At 40.3% G+C, this 21,170-nt stretch overlaps 1 protein-coding gene across 3 annotated transcripts in view; it reads left to right on the top strand.

Moving 5' to 3' along the window:
- The window catches only part of LOC126248706 (protein SET), a 59,086-nt gene that overhangs the window by 22,774 nt on the left and 15,142 nt on the right, over window positions 1–21,170 (top strand). For all 3 annotated transcript variants that reach the window (XM_049949999.1, XM_049949998.1, XM_049949997.1), the window contains exon 5: window positions 5,231–5,322. In XM_049949999.1, coding sequence (XP_049805956.1) covers window positions 5,231–5,322 — 92 coding nt within the window. The remainder of the gene's footprint in view (window positions 1–5,230; window positions 5,323–21,170) is intronic.

Here is a 21,170-nt window from a genome sequence, read left to right as displayed (position 1 = left end):
GGTGAAAAAACGAGGCGTAAGATAAGGGGAGAAGGTGGGTGTGGAATAACTTCCGAAACAAACTCCTGTATGGTGTTTAGCAGAATGCAGGCAGGTGTTACCGTGGAGTAGTGTCACTTCAGTGTCTTCCTGGTCATCGTTTTTGGATTGTGTTTGCAAGATATCTCAGTTGTTGACTATAAAAGTCTGCAGTGTTTTTTACACCTCAGGGAAGCAATTCGTAGTACACCACACTGTCGTTCTTTCATCAGATGTATAACATTATCTTTTGTGTGTGCGTGCATGTCTTTGTATGGGGAGTTGCTGCTTTATTTGGGCTCAGCCATTCATTTCTGTTTCTTATGTTAACGTAAAGACACAATTTCTCACCACCAGTAACAATGCGGGACAGAAATGAGCAGTGTTGTTCATGAGCTAATTGATGACAAGCAAACAGAGATGCACATATTTCCACCCGCAAATTTGTGTGGTTTTGCACGATGATGGAATGATCACAGTTCATCACATTTGCCAGATCTCGAGTATACTGATGTGGATCATTGTGGATTAATGTGTTCGAATGATGCTCATCAAATTGTGAACGTCTTCCTCAATGTGGACAGTCACTAATGTCAAAATGATCCTCTTTAAAATGAGAAAAACCATTTGCTTGCTGTGTCCTGCCCAGTGGCATTATCCTAATACACAGCGCAAATGTTTCTGGTTGCCTCTACTGCTGTCACCTGGTGCTGAACATAAACAGGAGAATATGTTGGAAAAGTTCAAATTTCTCCACTTTGTACTTCATTTTCTTAGATCCACAAATGTACTCAGTTTCACCAAATGTCAAAATGGCAGTATGTAAACTAAAATAGCAACAGTGAACTACAAATAAAAAATGGCGATTGACAAATAAACCCATAATAACTAGAATACAGATGTGCAAAGCAGAAATAATATGGACTTATTCAGCAAACTAATAAATTGTAAAAAGACGCCAGTTTCATCTGCGTTATAAATGCTGTGGGCCCGTAATCGTGTGTTAATAATTTCTTCCAATGATTTGCACTTTCTACGTCCACTCTCTCCACGTACACTCTGAAATCAGAGACTGACCCCCCCCCCCCCTTAAAAAAAACTATCCAACCATCCATTTGACATACTGGGCAATTTCCTGATTGTTCTGTTGCTATGTGTTTCCACTTATAGGAATGCTGCAACTTCATTCTTTGAAATCTTTTTAAAAGAATTGTTCCTGTATTGCTAAATGTTGACATCTGAATGTTCTTCCTGTTGCAGAGGAATCTCTAGCTCCAACATTTAATAACACTTTCTTGTTTTTGAGAGTGCCTCACAATGAAGACAGTGCCAAACACTTCTTCACAATGTCAAAAAAAGTTTTATGTTGCAATTGTCTTCGATGTCGTGGATGATCGTCAGCTTTTGCTGAATCATAAGCTATCTGTGTTCACAGGCCATAACTCCACAAAAGTGCAACTGATAAATTCAACAGTAAAATGACAACACACTGTGTCTCACACTTTGTAACACAGTAACTGTGATGTCAGTTCGTTTGACTAGGTTAGCATTGTAGGCAAGGCGGAAATTGATTTAGGTTTTATCTTTCTTTCTTTTTATTTTTTTCCTTTTCTGATCCCCCCCCCCCCCCCCCCCCGATGACTAGATATGTATCAACCAAAAGAATCAATGATGTGTGAAACTGAAAGAAATCAGAAACACTTGGACATGTTATCAATTGTGTAAAAACTGGATTTTAATCTGCAGAGTGTTTCACATTATGTTTTTAATTAAAGCAGGGTTCATTAAAAGCAGGGTGGAATAATGTTATTAGAGTTTTGCTGGGACTGACAGAAATATTCGATAAATGCGGGACTTCTATAAAAGTGGGTTTGTTAATTTGGGGATTTACTGCAGTTGGACTTTTATTTTTCCAAATTCCAGCTTCAATTTCCTTCAGCACATTTTGAATACATTCATTACGTTGGCCTTTGACACTTCATTCTAGATATTGTGTTTTCTTTTCATTTCAGTTTTTATGTAGTTTGAGTTCCTTTACCTCTCAGCATCTGAAAAGTTCAGGACTGAAATTCCTCGTGCTTCACAATAAATTTAATTTTCAAATTCATATTGCTTTGCTCTAAAATAATTGTGTAATCACCCTCATAAAACCATTGCTGTTGCCACTAGCATATAGTTTGTAATGTAATATTCATTTTCCGACATACTAATATTGTCTCGATGTAGAGTTCATTTGTGTAGCCATTCTCTGCAGGAAGCATGAAACTATTTGTTTTATAAATAAAATCACCTTTTCGTTCTGGACTGTAATATTTTATTTATTTATTTATTTATTTATTTTTTCTACTCGAAGGCACCTTCAGTGGGATATAGAATGATTGTTTTATTTTGAAATGTGTTATTTTTACATTATCAAACGGCTCACATCGGGTTTTTTACGTAAATAAGTAATTACTTACAGTTTGTTGGCATTTGCGTTTCCTCTCATCTGGTCTGGAGGTTCCACTACTACTTCATTTCTGAAACATAAGCACATTCTTATATTCTGGACGAATTTTTCGCTGTTCACCATGTTGCCGCCACAAAAATAAAGGTAAACATGGCGAACAGTGTGAAAAAAACAGTTCAGAATATAAAAATATGCGTATGTTTTGGAAATCAAGTGGTGGTGTGACCTCCAGACTAGACGAGAGGAAACGCAGATGCCAACAGACTGTAAGTAATTACTTATTTACATAAAAAATGCGATGTGAACTTTTTGATACTTTATATTAACACACATCAAAATGAGACTGTATTGTTCTAGATCCCACAGAAGATGTCTTAGAGTAAAGCAAAAAGGTGAAATGTGCATGGGAGGAATAAATTACAGTGTACCAAGAAAAGGTGGTTTTATTTACAAAACAAATATATTGTCTTGATGTGTTTGATGGTAATGTCTGCAGTAATTGCTGCCAAACCATTGTGGATTTTGAACCTTACTTTCTGTTGGTATATTATGTTCAGTATTTTTTTCTGTGCTTAATTTATTATTGTGGAGAAAGTTGTGTGTGCTATTATTAAATGCTTCTTGTTTTGGCACTTCAGTCTACAGATTACTTAAATCAAGGGATGTCAAACATGCTCTTACAGGAATCTGTAATTATGTCCGTAACTTTTTCATAATGTTTCTGATTTTTCTTGGGATAACGTGTCACAGAGTAAATACAGGATTTTTAAGATAGTTAATTCAGTCTGTTGTTCATTTTATTATAAAGACATCCCAAATTATCTGTTAGTGTGCTGATGGGGTTTTGTGATGTGCTAATATTTTCATTAGTATGTGAAGGTTCATGACTTAATCATATTGCTTAATTAATTAATTAATTAATTTTTTTTTAAATGGAGGCACACGGTGTAGCCGTGCGGTCTGAGGCATCTCGTCACGGTTTGTGCGAGTCTCCCTGTTGGAGGTTCGAGTCCTCCCTCGGGCGCGTGTGTGTGTGTGTGTGTGTGTTGTCCTTAGCATAAGTTAGTTGAATTAGTGTGTAAGCTTAGGGGCCGATGACCTCAGCAGTTTGGTCCCATTGTCCTTACCACAAATTTCCAATTTTAAATGGATATTTGTTCCTTACCACAACTGAAGAAAATTCTTGCCAAATTTTTCCTTTCTTCAATGGTATCATCATCTTAATAGGTGAGGTCTAATATGTACACTGAGGTGCTTCTAAACTCTCAGTTGATTAAACTTATAGGCTTTCAAAGGTTTCATTAATCATCTGAGTATTTGTGCTTCATTTATATTATTCTGTTTTAATTGCTCTTAAGAGGGGGTAGGACGTCAAACGGGCTGACTTGGGGCAAGAGGGGCACCACAGGACATTTTAATTTCCACTGTCTATACTTTTACAAACAAATATATCTAAAACCAAAGATGATGTGACTTACCATACGAAAGTGCTGGCAGGTCGATAGATACATAAACAAACAAACACATACATACACACAAAATTCAAGCTTTTGCAACCAATGGTTGCTTCGTCAGGAAAGAGGGAAGGAGAGGGAAAGATGAAAGGATGTGGGTTTTAAGGGAGAGGGTAAGGAGTCATTCCAATCCCGGGAGCGGAAAGACTTACCTTAAGGGGAAAAAAGGACAGGTACACACACACACACACACACACACACACACACACACACACACACACACACACATACACAAGCAGATATTTGTAAAGGCCAAATGTCTGCTTGTGTCTGTGTGTGTGTGGATGGATATGTGTGTGTGTGTGTGTGTGTGTGTGTGCCTGTGTGTGCCTGTCCTTTTTTTCCCCTTAAGGTAAGTCTTTCCGCTCCCGGGATTGGAATGACTCCTTACCCTCTCCCTTAAAACCCACATCCTTTCATCTTTCCCTCTCCTTCCCTCTTTCCTGACGAAGCAACCATTGGTTGCAAAAGCTTGAATTTTGTGTGTATGTATATGTTTGTTTGTGTATTTATCGACCTGCCAGCACTTTCAAATGGTAAGTCACATCATCTTTGTTTTTAGATATATTTTTCCCGCGTGGAATGTTTCCCTCTTTTATATTCTTTTACAAATAAATTCATATAAGGAAGGATTCAGGATTCACACTCACAGCAGTGGAAGTTCGGAAACATAACAATTATTATTATTATTTTTTTTTTTTTTTTTTTGTGTGAAATTTCACCATTTTTTGACTTACTATTGGCTGCATTTGTTGCTATAGGTACATTTTTCTGCATAAGTAAGAGATTCTTCAATGATTTTTGGACAGCATACAAACCATACTTAAAAGTGAAAGAGACTCCAGAATTGATTTAATTTATGAAAAATTGGATGAGCTGTTGCATTTTAAACTCCATGTTCAGAAAAAACTCAAATTTTATGGTTAATGGATTTGGAAAATTTTGCTGCCCATGTGGCATCCTACCTCCGCTTAAAATCACTTTTATAATGCTCACTCTAGCTTAATTTTTCATGTATATACAGTTTTCAGCGTTCACTACAACATCAACATTGGTAACTGTATGTTTAATATGGAAAATCAATTAACAAACTCCTGGAAAACAAATGGAAATTACAGGTTAACTCACTAGAAAAAACACCTAAAATTTTAAATGGCGATACCTGGATATTTTCTAGCCAAATAATGCTTGTTGTGTTAGGTTTTTGCTAGCACTGATATATATACAAATGAACTTTCTTGGTTGGCAGGTTATAAAGGACGATATGTGGCCAAATCCTTTGCAGTATTACTTGGTTCCAGATATTGAAGTTGAAAACGGTGTTGAGGGTGAAGATGGCAGGTAATTTTGTGTGTGTTGCTTTGTTAACATTTAAAATGGACTGTTCTCTTTCAGTGGTAAAGAACACGTAAATTTTGATATTCTAAGAATTTGCATTTTACAAAGTTGTTCCACCCTTACACAATTATAATGTTTATAATGTCATTGGGGCTGCAATATTACTCTTGCGACAATATTACAATTATCAGCATTAGTTGGAACTTAAGTTTAAAATCAAACTTTCTGGTGTGTCCTTTTGACAGTACAGGAAAAGTTTAGGTACTAATGTAAATAAGATCAGTTTCATTCATTACAAACATTTTTAAATAGTGTAAACTTGGCCATAAACTGGATACAAAAGCTAAATGGTTGATTGCTTTTCAATGGATCATTTTTTTTTTTTTTTAATATATATAAATAGTGATGATTTGGAGTGAGGCATTTTATATGCTAAAAATTTACAACTGTTTTTATTTTTTGAATAATGATGTATGAATGTTACTTAATTGTTCCTACCCATTACTTTTACACATTACAGTAAAAGAAATTCTTGTATGGAATAGGAGGAGTTGTGAGAGAACTTCCTACTTTGCTGTCTAAGTGATGAAAAACTTTAGGTCCAGCATTGTGCACCCCTTTTTGTGCTACAGGTTGCTTTTGAGCAGTGAAGATGCTCTTTCTTAAAGATGAGTGACCTGAGAAAATTATTTTTTATGACTATATGTCAGCTTATAGATTTCTCTCCCCAATATTTGCAGTGATTCAAAGTGAAATGCGGCTCAAATAACTGGTTTTAAGAGTTCCAAAATGTGCTTTCTCCAGTTAAGACTCTCATCAATATGGACACTTAAAAATCCGAAGTTTCCCCTCAGTTTATTATTTCCTTACCATCTGTTACAGTTACCACTGATATAGTACTGCCAGATGTGCAGAACTGAATATGTTGTCTGTTTGAAACTGATCATTTGCAGAAAAACATGACTTTTCTGATAATTTGAAGAACATTGTTTACCGTATTATATGTTGCTGTACGCATGCTTGGATTGATTACGCTATGTTATCTGCAAAGGAACTAGTTCAGCTTATTGTATATTCAGGGTGTGTACACCCTGGGATAACCGGAAAATCCGGGAAAAACCGGAAAATTTTTTGATCCGGGAAAAGCTCCGGAATTTTTCAAAATTCTGAGAATTTTTCATTGTTTTAGTTCTCAGTTAAATTTTTGTAAATTTGACTGGTAAGAACTGATACTGTAAAAAAGAATATTACTGTATCCTGCTACTGGACAATAATACTGTAGCAATAAAACATAAACGAGAGCCAAAAATCAAAATAAAACTTCAGTTACAGAAGAAATTTGCCATTTACAACAATAAAACACTGTGCACGCACTAGCGTCTGGCAACAGCAAAATATGTCAAAGGCCTTAGGGCGAAGACCATGCAATACTTCGTGACAATAAACTACTGTCTATGAACATGATGTCAAAACTGTTTTACATTAGGTTAATTTAAGCAGTTGCCAGCGGGCCCATGCGCATGCGCAGCTGAGTCACGTATGAGCAGTACCTTCTCCCGCTTTTGGCTACTCAAAGTGTGGCTGTTAACTGTATCGGCAGTACCAGCAGGCAGCCAAATGCTAACAAGAAAATTTTTTCTGGCGGGCCCTAGCTGCCCGTTTCGTGTATGCGCAGAGTTGTCCGAGTTGTAGTGGGGAGGGGGTAGTCTCCGCGTGACCCGTGTTTACATTTAGTGGTTACGCTGTTTCCTCTTCGTTTCTTCATTTACAGCTTCCACATCAAATGAAAACAAAATGGATTTCTGTGTCTGGGAGCTATCACTTGAATTAAAATACATTCATAAAATTCAGGAAGGCAAAAATATTTTATTAGTTTCAGTTTTCTGGTATTATTTTATTTCCACGTTTTTGGTACTCAAACATTAATCACTTTGCAGAACAATGAAGTTATTTTTGTAGGTTTTCTAAAGAAATTTAGCTTTAATTAATCTTTGCTGCTGAGGCAATCAATTTATTTGAAACGAAGTGTTTCATTCCACAGTATTGGCTAGTTCCAATTGTTCGCTGAATTTCAAGTGCACATTTTCATCTTCTGGGATGTATGGCATTACGCCATTATAAAGAGCCAAACACTGCCCTCCAATGCTAAATTTGTGATCCCTTTATGCCTCAGAACATGTCCTACCAACCGGCCCCTTCTTCTTGTCAAGTTACGCCACAAACTCCTCTTATCCCCAATTCTGTTCAATACCTCCTCATTAGTTATGTAATCTACCCATCTAATCTCAGCATTCTTCTGTAGCACCACATTTCGAAAGCTTCTATTCTCTTCTTGTCCAAACTGTTTATCGTCCATGTTTCACTTCCATACATGGCTACACTCCATACAAATACTTTCAGAAACAACTTCCTGACACTTAAATCAATACTCGATGTTAACAAATTTCTCTTCTTCAGAAACGCTTTCCTTGCCATTGCCAGTCTACATTTTATATCCTCTCTACTTCGACCATCATCAGTTATTTTGCTCCCCAAATAGCAAAACTCCTTTACTACTTTAATTGTCTCATTTCCTAATTTAATTCCCTCAGCATCACCCTACTTAATTCAACTACATTCCATTATCCTTGTTTTGCTTTTGTTGATGTTCATCTTATATCCTCCTTTCAAGGCACTGTCCATTCCGTTCAACTGCTCTTCCAAGTCCTTTGCTGTCTCTGACAGAATGACAATGTCATCGGCGAACCTTAAAGTTTTTATTTCTTCTCCATGGATTTTAATACCTACTCCAAATTTTTCTTCTGTTTCCTTTCCTGCGTGCTCAATATACAGATTGAATAACATCGGGGAGAGGCTACAACCCTGTCTCACTCCCTTCCCAACCACTGCTTCCCTCTTCATGCCCCTCGACTCTTATAACTGCCATCTGGTTTCTGTAAAAATTGTAAATAGCCTTTCGCTCCCTGTATTTTACCCCTGCCACTCAGAATTTGAAAGAGAGTATTCCAGTCAACATTGTCAAAAGCTTTCTCTAAGTCCACAAATGCTAGAAACGTAGGTTTGCCTTTCCTTAATCTTTCTTCTAAGGTAAGTCGTAAGGTCAGTATTGTCTCAAGTGTTCAAACATTTCTACAGATTCCAAACTGATCTCCCCCAAGGTCAGCTTCTACCAGTTTTTTCCATTCATCTGTAAAGAATTTGCGTTAGTATTTTGCAGCTGTGACTTATTAAACTGATAGTTCGGTAATTTTCACACGTCAACACCCGCTTTCTTTGGGATTGGAATTATTATATCCTTCTTGAAATGTGAGGGTATTTCGCCTGTCTTGCTCACCAGATGGTAGAGTTTTGTCATGACTGGCCCTCCCAAGGCCGTCAGTAGCTCTAATGGAATGTTGTTTACTCCCGGTGCCTTGTTTCGACTCAGGTCTTTCAGTGCTCTGTCAAACTCTTCACGCAGTATTGTATCTCCCATTTCATCTTCATCTACATCCTCTTCCATTTCCATAATATTGTCCTCAAGTACATTGCCCTTGTATAGACCCTCAATATACTCCTTCCACCTTTCTGCTTTCCCTTCTTTGCTTAGAACTGGGTTTCCATCAGAGCTCGTGATATTCATGCAAGTGGTTCTCTTTTCTCCAAAGGTCTCTCTAATTTTCCTGTAGGCAGTATCTATCTTACCCCCTAGTGAGAAATGCCTTTACATCCTTACATTTTTCCTCTAGCCATCCCTGTATAGCCATTTTGCACTTCCTGTCAATCTCATTTTTGAGACGTTTGTATTCCATTTTGCCTGCTTCACTTACTGCATTTTTGTATTTTCTCCTTTCATCAATTAAATTCAGTATCTCTTCTGTTACTCAAGGATTTCTACTAGCCCTCATATTTTTACCTACTTGATCCTCTGCTGCCTTCACTATTTCATTCCTCAAGGCTACCTATTCTTCTTCTACTGTATTTCTTTCCCTCATTCCTGTCAATTGTTCCCTTACGCTCTCCCTGAAACTCTGTACAACCTCTGGTTCTTTCAGTTTATTCAGGTCCCATCTCCTTAAATTCCCACCTTTTTGCAGTTTCTTCAGTTTTAATCTACAGTTCATAACCAATAGATTGTGGTCAGAGTCCACATCTGCCCCTTGAAGTGTCTTACAATTTAAAACCTGCTTCCTAAATCTCTGTCTTACCATTATATAATCTATCTGATACCTTCTAATATCTCCAGGATTCTTCCATGTACAGTACTGGTACTCCAAGAAAATGTACATCCCAAAAACGACACTGAAAAGCTTAATATCAGGTTGGGGCCTTCTTCATTGTGAATTAGGACATACGAATGTGCACTTCAAGCCGATTTACACAATTCAGTACGTTTTACAAACTTACGATGCTCTTAGAGTATCCTCTGATGTCCTGTTTCTGACGTAATGTAAGATATATTCATGCTTTATACTTACGAACGTAAGAGTGTCATATGCTATCATAGTTGTGCAAGCGCAGTAACACATGTTTTATGGCACACTCTGGTAACTGCTGAAACAAACCTATTTTTAACAGTCTTGGGGAAAATATTACGAATAGTGGTTTGAAAAGCATTACTTTCAAAGTATATTTCCTTTTACGCAAGTTGAATTATGTTACACGTGAGAATGTGGGATGAATTTCTTAAATCACAGAGCGTTTAACTGTCGTCTAAAACTTGACACTTTGAGGACCAGCCACTTCGAAGAATTTTGAGCACAGGTAACTGGACATTTATCTCATTATTTTAAATTTTACGGGCACTCTTGTGATGTATCCTAAACTGTACCACATGCAGAAAAAGACCGATATTCATGTGAAAGCTTAGCTTCCTTGCAGCTTATTAATCTTTGAGACCATATTATACGTGAAAGCCTAGCCTTTGTTGTAGCTACACTCTGTATATTAATATAAACCATTAATTTTTCCTCTTTGTGTGTTCGCGCTACGTAAGTGATCTTGCTGTTATTGGCTGACTACAACACATGTCCTATGCCCTGAATATCTACTGTCATCGACTGGCGAGATCATGTGACATGAGCTATGATTGGCTTACGAAAGGGCATTGTAATCTCGATTTCAATACTCTGGAAAGTAGTGTGCTGTGTTCGGTGGAATTCGAATTTATTCTTTCATAATACAAAAATATTCAGCGTATATGTTGCTGCACATCAAAGGTCTTTCCAAAACTTCTTCCCATGAAGTGCTGGGAAATTCTGCACTGGTGTATAAAACATTAACCATTCAAAGGATTGATATGTTTTACACTTCTGAGAGAGAATCTATGGAAAACCTACTGTCACTTAACACAGGAAAAGTGTGTTTTCACCCGGGAAAAGTACATTTTTTAACTGGGATATGCGGGGATTGTATTAACCATTTTGGAAAGAAAAACTGTTGAAATTTTTGCAGAAGCATATATTAGAGTTCAAAAGCTTTGACTATGGAGAATTGAAAGTATTTGTTCTTTTCTGTTCTATCTTCAGTTACATATTTCCCCCAAAACCACTGAGGTTTAGTCTTCAGGCAAATAGAGTGGCAACCTTTTAAATTTGCTGTCTAAACATTTAAGAAAAAATACTTGCTGATTTTTGCCAAAATTAGATGCTACATTTTAAAGTCCCTAATGATAAGTGAATCTTAAATCCCCGTACACAGTCAGTCATTCTGATTTGGTTATTTGTGAAATCCTTCAGTTCCTTCATACGAATGCCACAACGGTTCTTTCAGTAAGAGCGTAGCCAGTCCCTTTCCTCAGCCACCTATGATATATTTCATGCTGTGGTTGTAATGACGTTACTATTCACAAAACATGAAAAATATTTCTTCCTTTCCTGCCTTGCTTTGTATATCTTAAGGTAAAATAGTGCACAGTATTTTAGTTAAAAAAAAGTACTGAGTTAAATATACCTATATATATGAGGGGCTTTCAGTAAGTAATGCAACACATTTTTTTTCCTCTGCCAATGTCGACTAAAAAAATGCTGGACTTGGTGTGAGACATCATGGAATATTCCCACTTCAACCCCCTATTGATTTGATTTGATTGATTTTATCAGGGAACACACAAACAGCGTTGGTCAAGCCCGCTGCTTGTCGCACCGAAACAGAGTTTATTGTGCGGTATCGATCCTTGTGTCTGTAGTAAAGCCAACCAATGCCCTTGAACAGTGCAAGAAGACCCTTTACTAGTGCTTTTCTAGACACAATTTCTTCAGGTCTGGTTGACCTGAATATTCCGTGCCTTTTAATCTCCAATGCCTTGCATTCGAAGATTAAATATGATGCGGTTTCCTCGCTCCCACCTCACATCCTGCATTTGGGGTCTTGTAGGTATCTTTTGAAGTTCCCGTGTCCTGTCAATAGTCCAACCATGAGTTTCATTTCTCTCCTGTTCAAGCCCAGGATTGAGAGGCTTCTCTTAGAACATGGCTTTGGCATCACCTTGCCATGTTTTTGCTTATGGACATTAGCCCAGTATTCTACATGCTGTCTCCTTGTCCAGTCTCATAGCTTTATTTTTATCATCGTCTTGTTGATTGTCAGGACAGATTCCAGTCCAATAAATGGTGTCGTCGTCCCTATCCTGGCTAATCTATCCGCTTGCTCATTATCACTAATCCCTGAGTGACCAGGGACCCACAATAGGTTTACCCTATTGCTTTCCCCGAGCTCCACAAGGACTTTGTGGCATTCTGCCACGATCTTTGATCTTGTTGCAGAGGCTCCCAGTGCATTCAGGACTGCTTGGCTGTCTGAATAAATGAAAATATTGTGACCTTTGTAGCACCTCCGCAAATTCTCCTCCACACATACGGTGATAGCAGATATTTCTGCTTGAAACACATTGGTCATCTTCCCTAGAGAGATTGCACTCTCCAGCCTTGGCTGCACTCCATATACCCTGGCCCCAACACCTTGGTCTGTTTACAAACAGTCAGTGGAGCGGACTATGTCCCCAGTACGGTGTCGAAATTTGTTCTCCCAGAGCTCTCTACTTCCAATTACTACATTGAAAGCAGCTGGGAGTTGTTATATAGTCAGCTGGCATTTCCCCAAACATACCTATGTCTACCTCACTCAATATTTTAGTGAGAGATCCTTGATACCCCAGTGAGTTCCAGTTTCTGCCAGCCAACCTGTGTGCTCCAGCTGCTGCCTCCATCTTTACTCATAGGTGTAATGGGGGCATGTCCAGCATGGTTTCCATCCCAGCAGTGGGTGTGCTGCTAATTCCGCCTGTAATGGCTAAGCAGGCCTATCCCTTAGCAAAGCTCCTTAGCAGCTATCTGCTGTTCTGCCTTTTTCCGCCACACTGTAGCCCCATAAGTGATCATAGATCTTACTACCGTGGTGTATATCCAGTACATACTCTTTAGGCTTAAGCCCCAGTTTTTACCACAAGCTCTCCTAGTACTCATTGTAGTACGTTTCGCCTTGGTACAGGTACTCCTTATGTTAGGGGTACATAATAGTTTCTCTTACAGGGTTATCCCTAGACATTTCACTATCCCCTTCACTGGTAGAGTTTGAGGAGCATGAGATTCCAAAATGTGTGTTGGATCTGCTTCCTTGTAATAGTAACACAACAGTCTTCTTAGGACCATTCCTTAGGTCCTGTTCCTTGCACCAATTTTGCACAATGTTCAGTGCTCCTTGTGCCATAGCTCTGAGTGTACTTGAAAATTTGCCAAGTATTACTATGACAAGATCATCTGCGTATCCCTGTCAAAAGTACTATCTAGAGTTTAATTCTACAAAGAGTTCATTCACCACAAGGTTCCACAGTAGAGGGGATAGGACCCCTCCTTGTGGACAGCCTCTGGTGGTGTTGATTACCATTTTCTCTTGCGTAATGTTGACTTCTAACTTTTTACCACTAAGCATGGCCCTAATCCATCTGCAAATGGTGATCTCAAAGCCATGTACCTCAGCTGCCTTAACCATGGATTCAAAGGTCGTGTTGCTAAAAGCCCCTTCAATGTCCAAGAAGATGCATGGGGCTATTTCCTGAAAGTGTAGTACTTTCTTCACCTTCCCAACAAGTTGGTGGAGTGCAGTTTCACACGATTTTCTTGGTCGGTGTGCATGTTGGTTTATGTGTAAAGGGACCCTAGTTAATGTCCTCTCCCTAACATGCACATTGACCAGTTTTTTCTAATGTTTTAAGAAGAAAGGACAGACTGATTGGTCTCATAACCTTGGCATTGGTATGATCAATTCTCCCTGGCTTTGGAATGAAGACAACCTTCACTGCCCTCCAGACATTAGGAATGATTCCTGCTGCTAGGCCAACCCTAAATAACTTGCACAGGAATCTTATTAAGTTCACTCCTGCTTGTTGCAGGAGTGCTGGAAAAATTCCATCTGGTCCAGGTGACTTGAACGGTTGGAATGTTCGCACCGCCCATTGGATTTTACTATGTATCTCGCAGGGATCTTGTTGTGGTCCATGTTGTCTGTCAGAGTACATTGAGGAAAAGGAGTCTTGTGGAGTAGATCCAGTGTTTCATGTGCTGTCCTTGTATATTCCCTTGTATTTCCGTATAAAGTTCTTCCTGGATTAGTTGGTATCCTAGTGAGGATTTTGTGAAGTCTGGCCTGAGCAGCCGTACCCTCCACCTCCTTACAGAATACCTTCCAGGGCACCTGCTTTGCTAGCTTAATTGCAAGATTGTATTTGACAAGGCCCTCCCGATTGTCTGCCCAGTGTCCTTTCCTTCTCGCAAGGTTAAAAAGTCTTTGTACCTGTTTCCTCTGTGATTCAAGGTTGTTCTTCCACCAAGATACATTCCTATTTGTGCACTTCTTGGTGATTGAACAGTTGTCATGGAGGCAGAGGTCACTGCCTCTGCTATCACCTCAAACTCTACTGGATTGCTTATCGAAGTACTGACTTCCAATAGGCTTGAGTTGAGGTCCCTACTATATGCCTCCCAGTCCATTCTCCTGGGGTTCATATAGGACATGGTCTGTCTAATGCCCATTTCAACCTTGAACTCAATATATACATTTGGCCTGATGAGGATGGCTCTAAAGCCACATGCCATTGTTTGACATAACTACCTATCAAAGTGGAACCGAAGGTTATGTCAGTTATCTCTTCCCTTCTTGTATTCCTAAATGTAGGTTCTTTGCCCCTATTGAGGATCTCTTAAATTATTAGCTAGAAGAAATTCTAGAAGGTTCCCACCTCTACTGTTGGTGTCGCTGCTGTCCCACACTAAGTTGTGGGCATTAGCATCGCATCCAACCAAAAGTTGGTCGCCCTGTTGTGCACAGGCTTCTGTCAGTCTCCTCACCTCCTGAGGAGGAGGAGGAGCACTGTCCTCGTAAGGAAGGTATGCCGAGGCCATTACAATGTAAATGTATACAGGGTTTGGGAAAGGGAGGAGGCTGTTGTTACATATGCCTCGTGATGACAGGGTGCAGGAGGTCGAGCAGTCAGGATTAGAGTGTGGGCATCCAGGGCTGCCGTTAAATGACAAAACAGGAAATCAGGTACAATAAAGAGAATGTATTTCAATGTACGGTGTACAAGGGGCGTACCTAGGGTTGGAAGTTACCAGGTTTAGGCCAGTCTAGGAGGTCGAACAATTAATTGAAATGGGCCTCGGAAGAGGAAGCAGTTCATGTTAACTTATGTTGGCAGTTGTGAAAAGCAGAGCCAGAGGCTCTGCCTTCCAAGAATGTCTGTTCTGCTCAAAGTCTGGATTACAAGAGAGAGAAGCAACTGTGTTCTGCACCGCAGAACACTCCATTGTCCACACACATGATCGGTATCCCGTGCAAGCTATGGGCTAAAACCAGTGGCGTGAATTCGCTAAAAGTTTCAGCAGAGGGCTCAAGGCGTTTCTTGTCAGCAGTTCTAACTGGACAGAACTGCCTCGGTTTTGAAAGACAAGCAACTTGTGTCACGTAGGTACAGCGTAAATTGCTCTGGGAGTAGACTTGTAAAGATTTGACTGGGCCTTTGAAATAATTTTTTTAAACCAATTTCCTAAAATATTCCTTGACTGGCTGCCACCATGTACAATGAACTCCCTCGTTACACCTTCCTCACGTTTTTGCATCCTGATGGTCACTAGTCCCTACAACAAAAGTCTGCCATCGGCATGAAGGGGTTCCATTTTTTTACATAAATGCACATTTTGGAGTTTCTTATATTTCTAGCATGAACCAGCTTACCGCCAGTGCCGCCGAGGCCCAATACACCCCCTTTATATTAATAGGGTTCCTGAATCGGGGTCACGTCCACTTCCTGCCCTCCCAGAAGATGACTCCGGCCAGCAGTGGCCCCTTTACTGTGTTGCAGTGTTGCCATTGTCACTTCTGATGTCTTTGATTACCCTGACAGCAACCTGTGAGAACCTCAAGAATAGTCTCAGGTCCTGTTCCCGCATTGTCCTCAGGGACTTCTCTCCAACTTCCACCACAAGGGTTTGGCCCTTCGGTGCAACCTTCCCATTGATTACCTTCCAATCTTCGGTTGAGACTTTCAGGTTTTGAAATCCTATTTTCTGAATCAGAGTCTCTGGAGAGGTATCCTTAAGGAATTTTGGCACACAGATTAATATCTTTGCGGTCTTGAAGAGCTCAGGTGCTTCGCATCCTCCCATGGTGACATTTGGGGCAACTTTTCCTTAAGCCAGTCCACTGTACCCACCCCCTCACAGACAAAGATGACCACTGTGATCCAGATACACTCTCCTGAATTTGGGTCCTGGACCAGTGTCCCCCACCCCCCACACCCCCAAATCTTCTCAAAGAGCATGAGCTGCTGCAGCTGCTGCTGCTGCTGCTGCTGCGAGGTGATCTTGACCAGTGGATAGCCTTGCTGGATACCGGCCATCCTAAAAACCCAGACTGCAGTACTATAGGTCTGTTTCCCTATTTCTTGCCTCGGTTTTTTGTGGATATGCTTATCCTGAGAAGTGGGAGTCTGATTCCTCCCTTGTTCTCTTGCTTCCTGTCCTCGATGTAGAAGGGGTTTGTACACCCACTTCACACTGGAACAGTCTTTTTTTTTTTTTTTGGAGGACTTGGGCTCAGGCCCTTTTATTTTCCTCCACTTTTGTTTAGGAAGCCACTCTTTTCTTTCCTTCAGCTTTTGTTCTGTAAGAAGTTTCCTCCTCTGAGCCCCAGACAAGTCTTTGATCTTAATCTGGCCCAACATCTCAGTAACCATTCTTACTTCTTGAACTGGTCTGTCCCCCTGTTCAGCTGAGGGGATGTTTTCCATCAGTTCCAGCCACGATGTTTGGGTGTCTGCGGTCTCAGCTTGCCCCTAACTATTACTATTTTCTTTAGTGTCCATTTTGGTCCCCCAAGAGTTGGGAATCTGATCGGTCCACACCACAGAAACCCCACGCAGCGCAAGGCTAATTACTCAGGGAGATCTTCCAGCCACGATGTTTGGGTGTCTGCGGTCTCAACTTGCCCCTCACTATTACTATTTTCTTTAGTGTCCATTTTGGTCCCCCAAGAGTTTGGAATCTGATCGGTCCACACCACAGAAACCCCACGCAGCGCAAGGCTAATTACTCAGGGAGATCTTCCCATATGCCACGCACCCCTCGGCATGGATCTCATCACACCTTGGGTTGGGTATTGAGGAGTTAGGAAATGTTAAGGAATGGATGTGGGATGACAGGTTGTTGTGGGAGACACTTAGTCTGGTCCATCAGCCAAGACGTTGCCGACCATAGGTTCCCACAGCCGGCATAGCCCTCAGCTTCCCGCAATCACACAAGCCTCCCCACCCGCACAGACAATGCTACTTCAAGGTGGTGTCCCCCGGGGAGGTGAGTCCCTGTACTTTCATGTAGTTCCAATAGGTGGCGGCATTATAAGTAGCCTTCAAAATGGCATCTGAAATGGAAGTGTGTTTCAGGCAGAGAGGTGTTATTGAGTATCTTTTATCAGGAAACCAGACCATCGCAGATATTTATTGATGCTTGCAGAATGTCTGCACAGACCTGACGCAGTGAACAAAAGCATGGAGCGTCCATAGATAAGGCATCTGTCATCATTGCAACCAGGTCGTGTGAACCTGTCTTATCTCCTGCCAGCTGCCCACACACAGCTGCGACTTGATAACTGAAGAAATGAACTACAGTGTGTTCATTGCCACAAAAATGCAAATGAACTTCTCCTCTATGACAACACAATGCATCACACATGTCTGCACTCCCAAATGAGGTCACAAAACTTCATTGGAGTGTTCTTCCTGGTTCACCATAAAGTCAGAATCTCACACTTTCATCCGCTTGGCCCAATGAAGGATGCGCTCCGTTTAGCAGTGCATGGGTGATGGGGAGGTTATTGATACAGTGAGATGTTGGCTCTGACTTAACCGGTAGAGCAGTGCCATGTGGGTGTACAGGCCCTCCCATTAAGGTGGCATAAGGCCATCACATTGAACAGAAATTGTGTTGAAAAATATGGTTTTGTAGCCAAAAGAGTGGGGAATAATATGGTGTGTAGGAACGGTGAATAAAATTAACTTAATTTCAGAAAAAAGTGTCATTACTTATCAAATGCCTAATGTATTTACTCCGCGACTACTGTGTCGATGTTTGCATACTATCAATATTGTTTGGTAGTATTTGAATGTTAATCCAAGCTGACAGGCTGAAAACCATTTTGAGTAACAGCGTTCTTCATGAGTTGGTACAACAAATCTCTTTCGCCTATTGACAAAGTAAATTTACAGCCAAGATAATGTTTCGTACCCTTATATTCCTCAATTTTGAAGGAAAATGTTAGGAACTTCCAGTTGTATGGTGTTGCGGTTCCTTGTCCTCCCTATTCTTTCTGTCTAAACTACCTCATAGCTGAAAAAGACAGTGTGGGCTAGTGTAGAGGAATTGAAAATTCATAATGTTTTATTTTGTGTGATGATAGTTCTATAAACCAAAGTCTTTACCAGGATGCTGTTGTCAAATAATCTATAGAAATGTCTCTTCATAATGCGGCCATATAGCAGTTACACATTTCTTTGGTGTAGCAATGTTGGAACTTGGAGGAAAGGGGGGGGGGGGGGGGGAACAGATAAGATGCCCATTGTTTTGTGGCATCACATTCCTTTTCATACTGCACCATTCTTCAGGCGTTTTACTTCTGTGAACAAGTGTTTGGTTTGGCTAGCAGAGTAAAGAGAGAAATATGTTGTAGTTCCAAGAGCTTAGTATCAATGAAGTTACAAGATCTCAAAACCTGACATCAAGAGAAGTTCTTTGCTATTAAAAGTTTCCTACTAAGATACAGGTGTGACACATTTGTTGATTTACATGCAACTGGAAGCAGAAATTTGTCATGGGCCCAGGAAAGAATTTGAAGAAGGAAATTGTTCTCATAACTTGAAGAGGACCTAAAGAGTAAAATGTAAAGAGGCATATGATTAACATGTCCCTTCTGTCAAATTTTGTGTATGTATTCTACCTGTAGCTTATGTCACTCGGGGACTTCTGGTATTTACAATAATACTATTAAGTAAAAATTATTTTGTGTGTGATATAAAACTTTACCAATTGGGAATGTGGTTTGAGAGAAATGTAAACTTTTCCGTTTGACTGCTGGTGTTGGTGAACAAAGGATCTACATTGTTCCTGTTGGTGGTGTGCTTAGGTCTAACATGTAGACTGAGCTGTATCAACTTTACAACCAGCAGCACAATATGTATGCAGCTGTGTAACACTTTATACAGGTTATAAGTGAAATCTTAGCTAAAGTTCTCATAGGTATTGGAAGTGGTCATTATGTTGTAAATCTGAGGCCATGGTATCGGTGGAAAATTTTCCTCTGACTACATTCACATGGTACTGGCTATATGCAGTGGATTGTACCCTTGATGGAAAACATCATATTTTGTAGTTATTCACTATCAGGGGTGAGTTTGTTTCCAACTGCCACCTGTTACGGAGCAGCAAGTTACATATTTAGATTTTTCTGTGTTATTGCATAGTTTAATTCTTAAATACCGAACCTCTTTTTGTATTTAAGAGATGTAATCTCGTGTTGTAGGTAACTGTAAAGGGCAGACTGGCACAGTCTGTAGCACAGTTCTCATTTATTTTGAATGACCAGCTACACAGCTCAATAAGGTGTCGGCCTCCATTGGTGACACTTGAGTAAGGTAGCAAGTTACTTACTGAGCTTTCTGTGAGTGCTTTTACAATTAATTCTTAAGTTAGTAGTACTAAGATGGATATGATGTATGCATGCTATGTGTGGACACAGGAGGAGCTGGTTGTAATTCATGAACAGCTGAAAATACTTTTGGCCATGGTAATCAGTCTTCAGGCCGCTGCTTGGGGGTGCAGCGTAGGTGGAGTATCTGGCGTGTCACATGGTATGCCTCAGGTGTCATTTGTTTCACCCATGGGATCTAATGCCGAGGCACCTTTCTGTGTACCCAGCGTGGTGGATCTGCCCTTACTGCAGGGTGGGTGGTAATGCTTTCGCATCACTGAAAGTGAAGAGAGCCAATGTGGAGGCTGGCTGTCTAGCCTCACCCATTCGCCCTGAGTGGACAGCCAGTTACCCCTTCAACAGGGTCTGGAGCAGGCACACCAGGGATGGTAGTCTAGTCATTATTGGGAGCTTCGATGTTAGGCATGTTACGGAAAGTGTCCAGGGCTGGAAAGAAGTGCGCTTGGCATGGAAGCCACATTTGAGATGTGGAAGAAGCCCTGCCTGTGGCTGTCAAGCGCAGGGTGCAGTTGTGTGAAAGTTGTCTCTCACGTTGACACCAATGATGTCTATTTGTTTGGATTCTGAGGCCATTCTCAGTTTAGGCGAGTGCCTCGCAAAAGTGGTAGAGACTGCTGGCCTCATGTGCGAGCTGCAAACAGCACTCACAGTTTGCAGCATCATTACTAGAATTGATGGGGTCCTTTGGTTTGGAATTGAGTGGAGGGTCTCAACCAAAAGCTTCGTTGATTCTGTGATCATCTTGGCTGCAGATTTCTGGAACTGCATTGTGGGGTGGAGAGTTGTAGGACTACCCTTGACCCAGGTCAGGGATGCACTTCACAAAGGAACCAACTAATCATGTAGCAGAATACTTGTGGAGTGCAAAGGGCATTTGTTTAAGGCTGGGTGTTCATGAACGCCCACCAGTCAGTGTGCAGAAAGTGAAATCAGACAGCATACAAAGTAAAGACACTTTAACTGTCCAAATTTTAGTAGTAAATTGTCAAAGTATTCATAAAAAAGTTCCTGCATTTACTGCCCTTCAGGAAATTATTCTCGGAACTGAATGGCTAAAACCCGAAGCAGAAAGCTCTGAAATACTTAGTGAGGTACGGAATGTATATTGAAAAGATAGATTAGACACTATAGGAGGGGGTGTTAGTTGCTCTCGACAAAAATTGAAATTGAGTCTGACTGAAGTTACATGGATGCGTGTAACTGCTCCACATGAGCTTGAGTTAATTATCGCATTTATTACTGGCCACCTAATTCCGTCGTGATAGTTTCACAATAACTAAAGGAAAGTTTATGCTCAGTAGCCAATAAGCAATTGGTGGCACCACACGTTGATGAATGAACATCATTTAGTTACAGTATGATGGACATAGAGGAATTATGGGCATAGTTCAAATGGATTGTAAATTGTGCTCTGGAGAAGTATGTGCTGAGTAAGTGATTAAGGGTGGGGAAAGACGCAACATTGTTTAATAACCAAATTCATAAATTGCTGAGGAAGCAGAGAATGTTGCACTCTGTTATAAGAACGTGAAAATGATGGCAGGAAAACATTAGTAGAGATTAGTGCTTCTATAAAAAGATAAATGTGTGAAGCATGTAATTACTATCAATGTCAT

The sequence above is a fragment of the Schistocerca nitens genome, chromosome 3 (assembly GCF_023898315.1).
Source record: "Schistocerca nitens isolate TAMUIC-IGC-003100 chromosome 3, iqSchNite1.1, whole genome shotgun sequence".
Taxonomy (NCBI): Eukaryota; Metazoa; Arthropoda; class Insecta; order Orthoptera; family Acrididae; genus Schistocerca; species Schistocerca nitens.
Note: the sequence above shows the minus strand (reverse complement) of the source record. Positions and strands in the feature narration are given on the sequence as shown.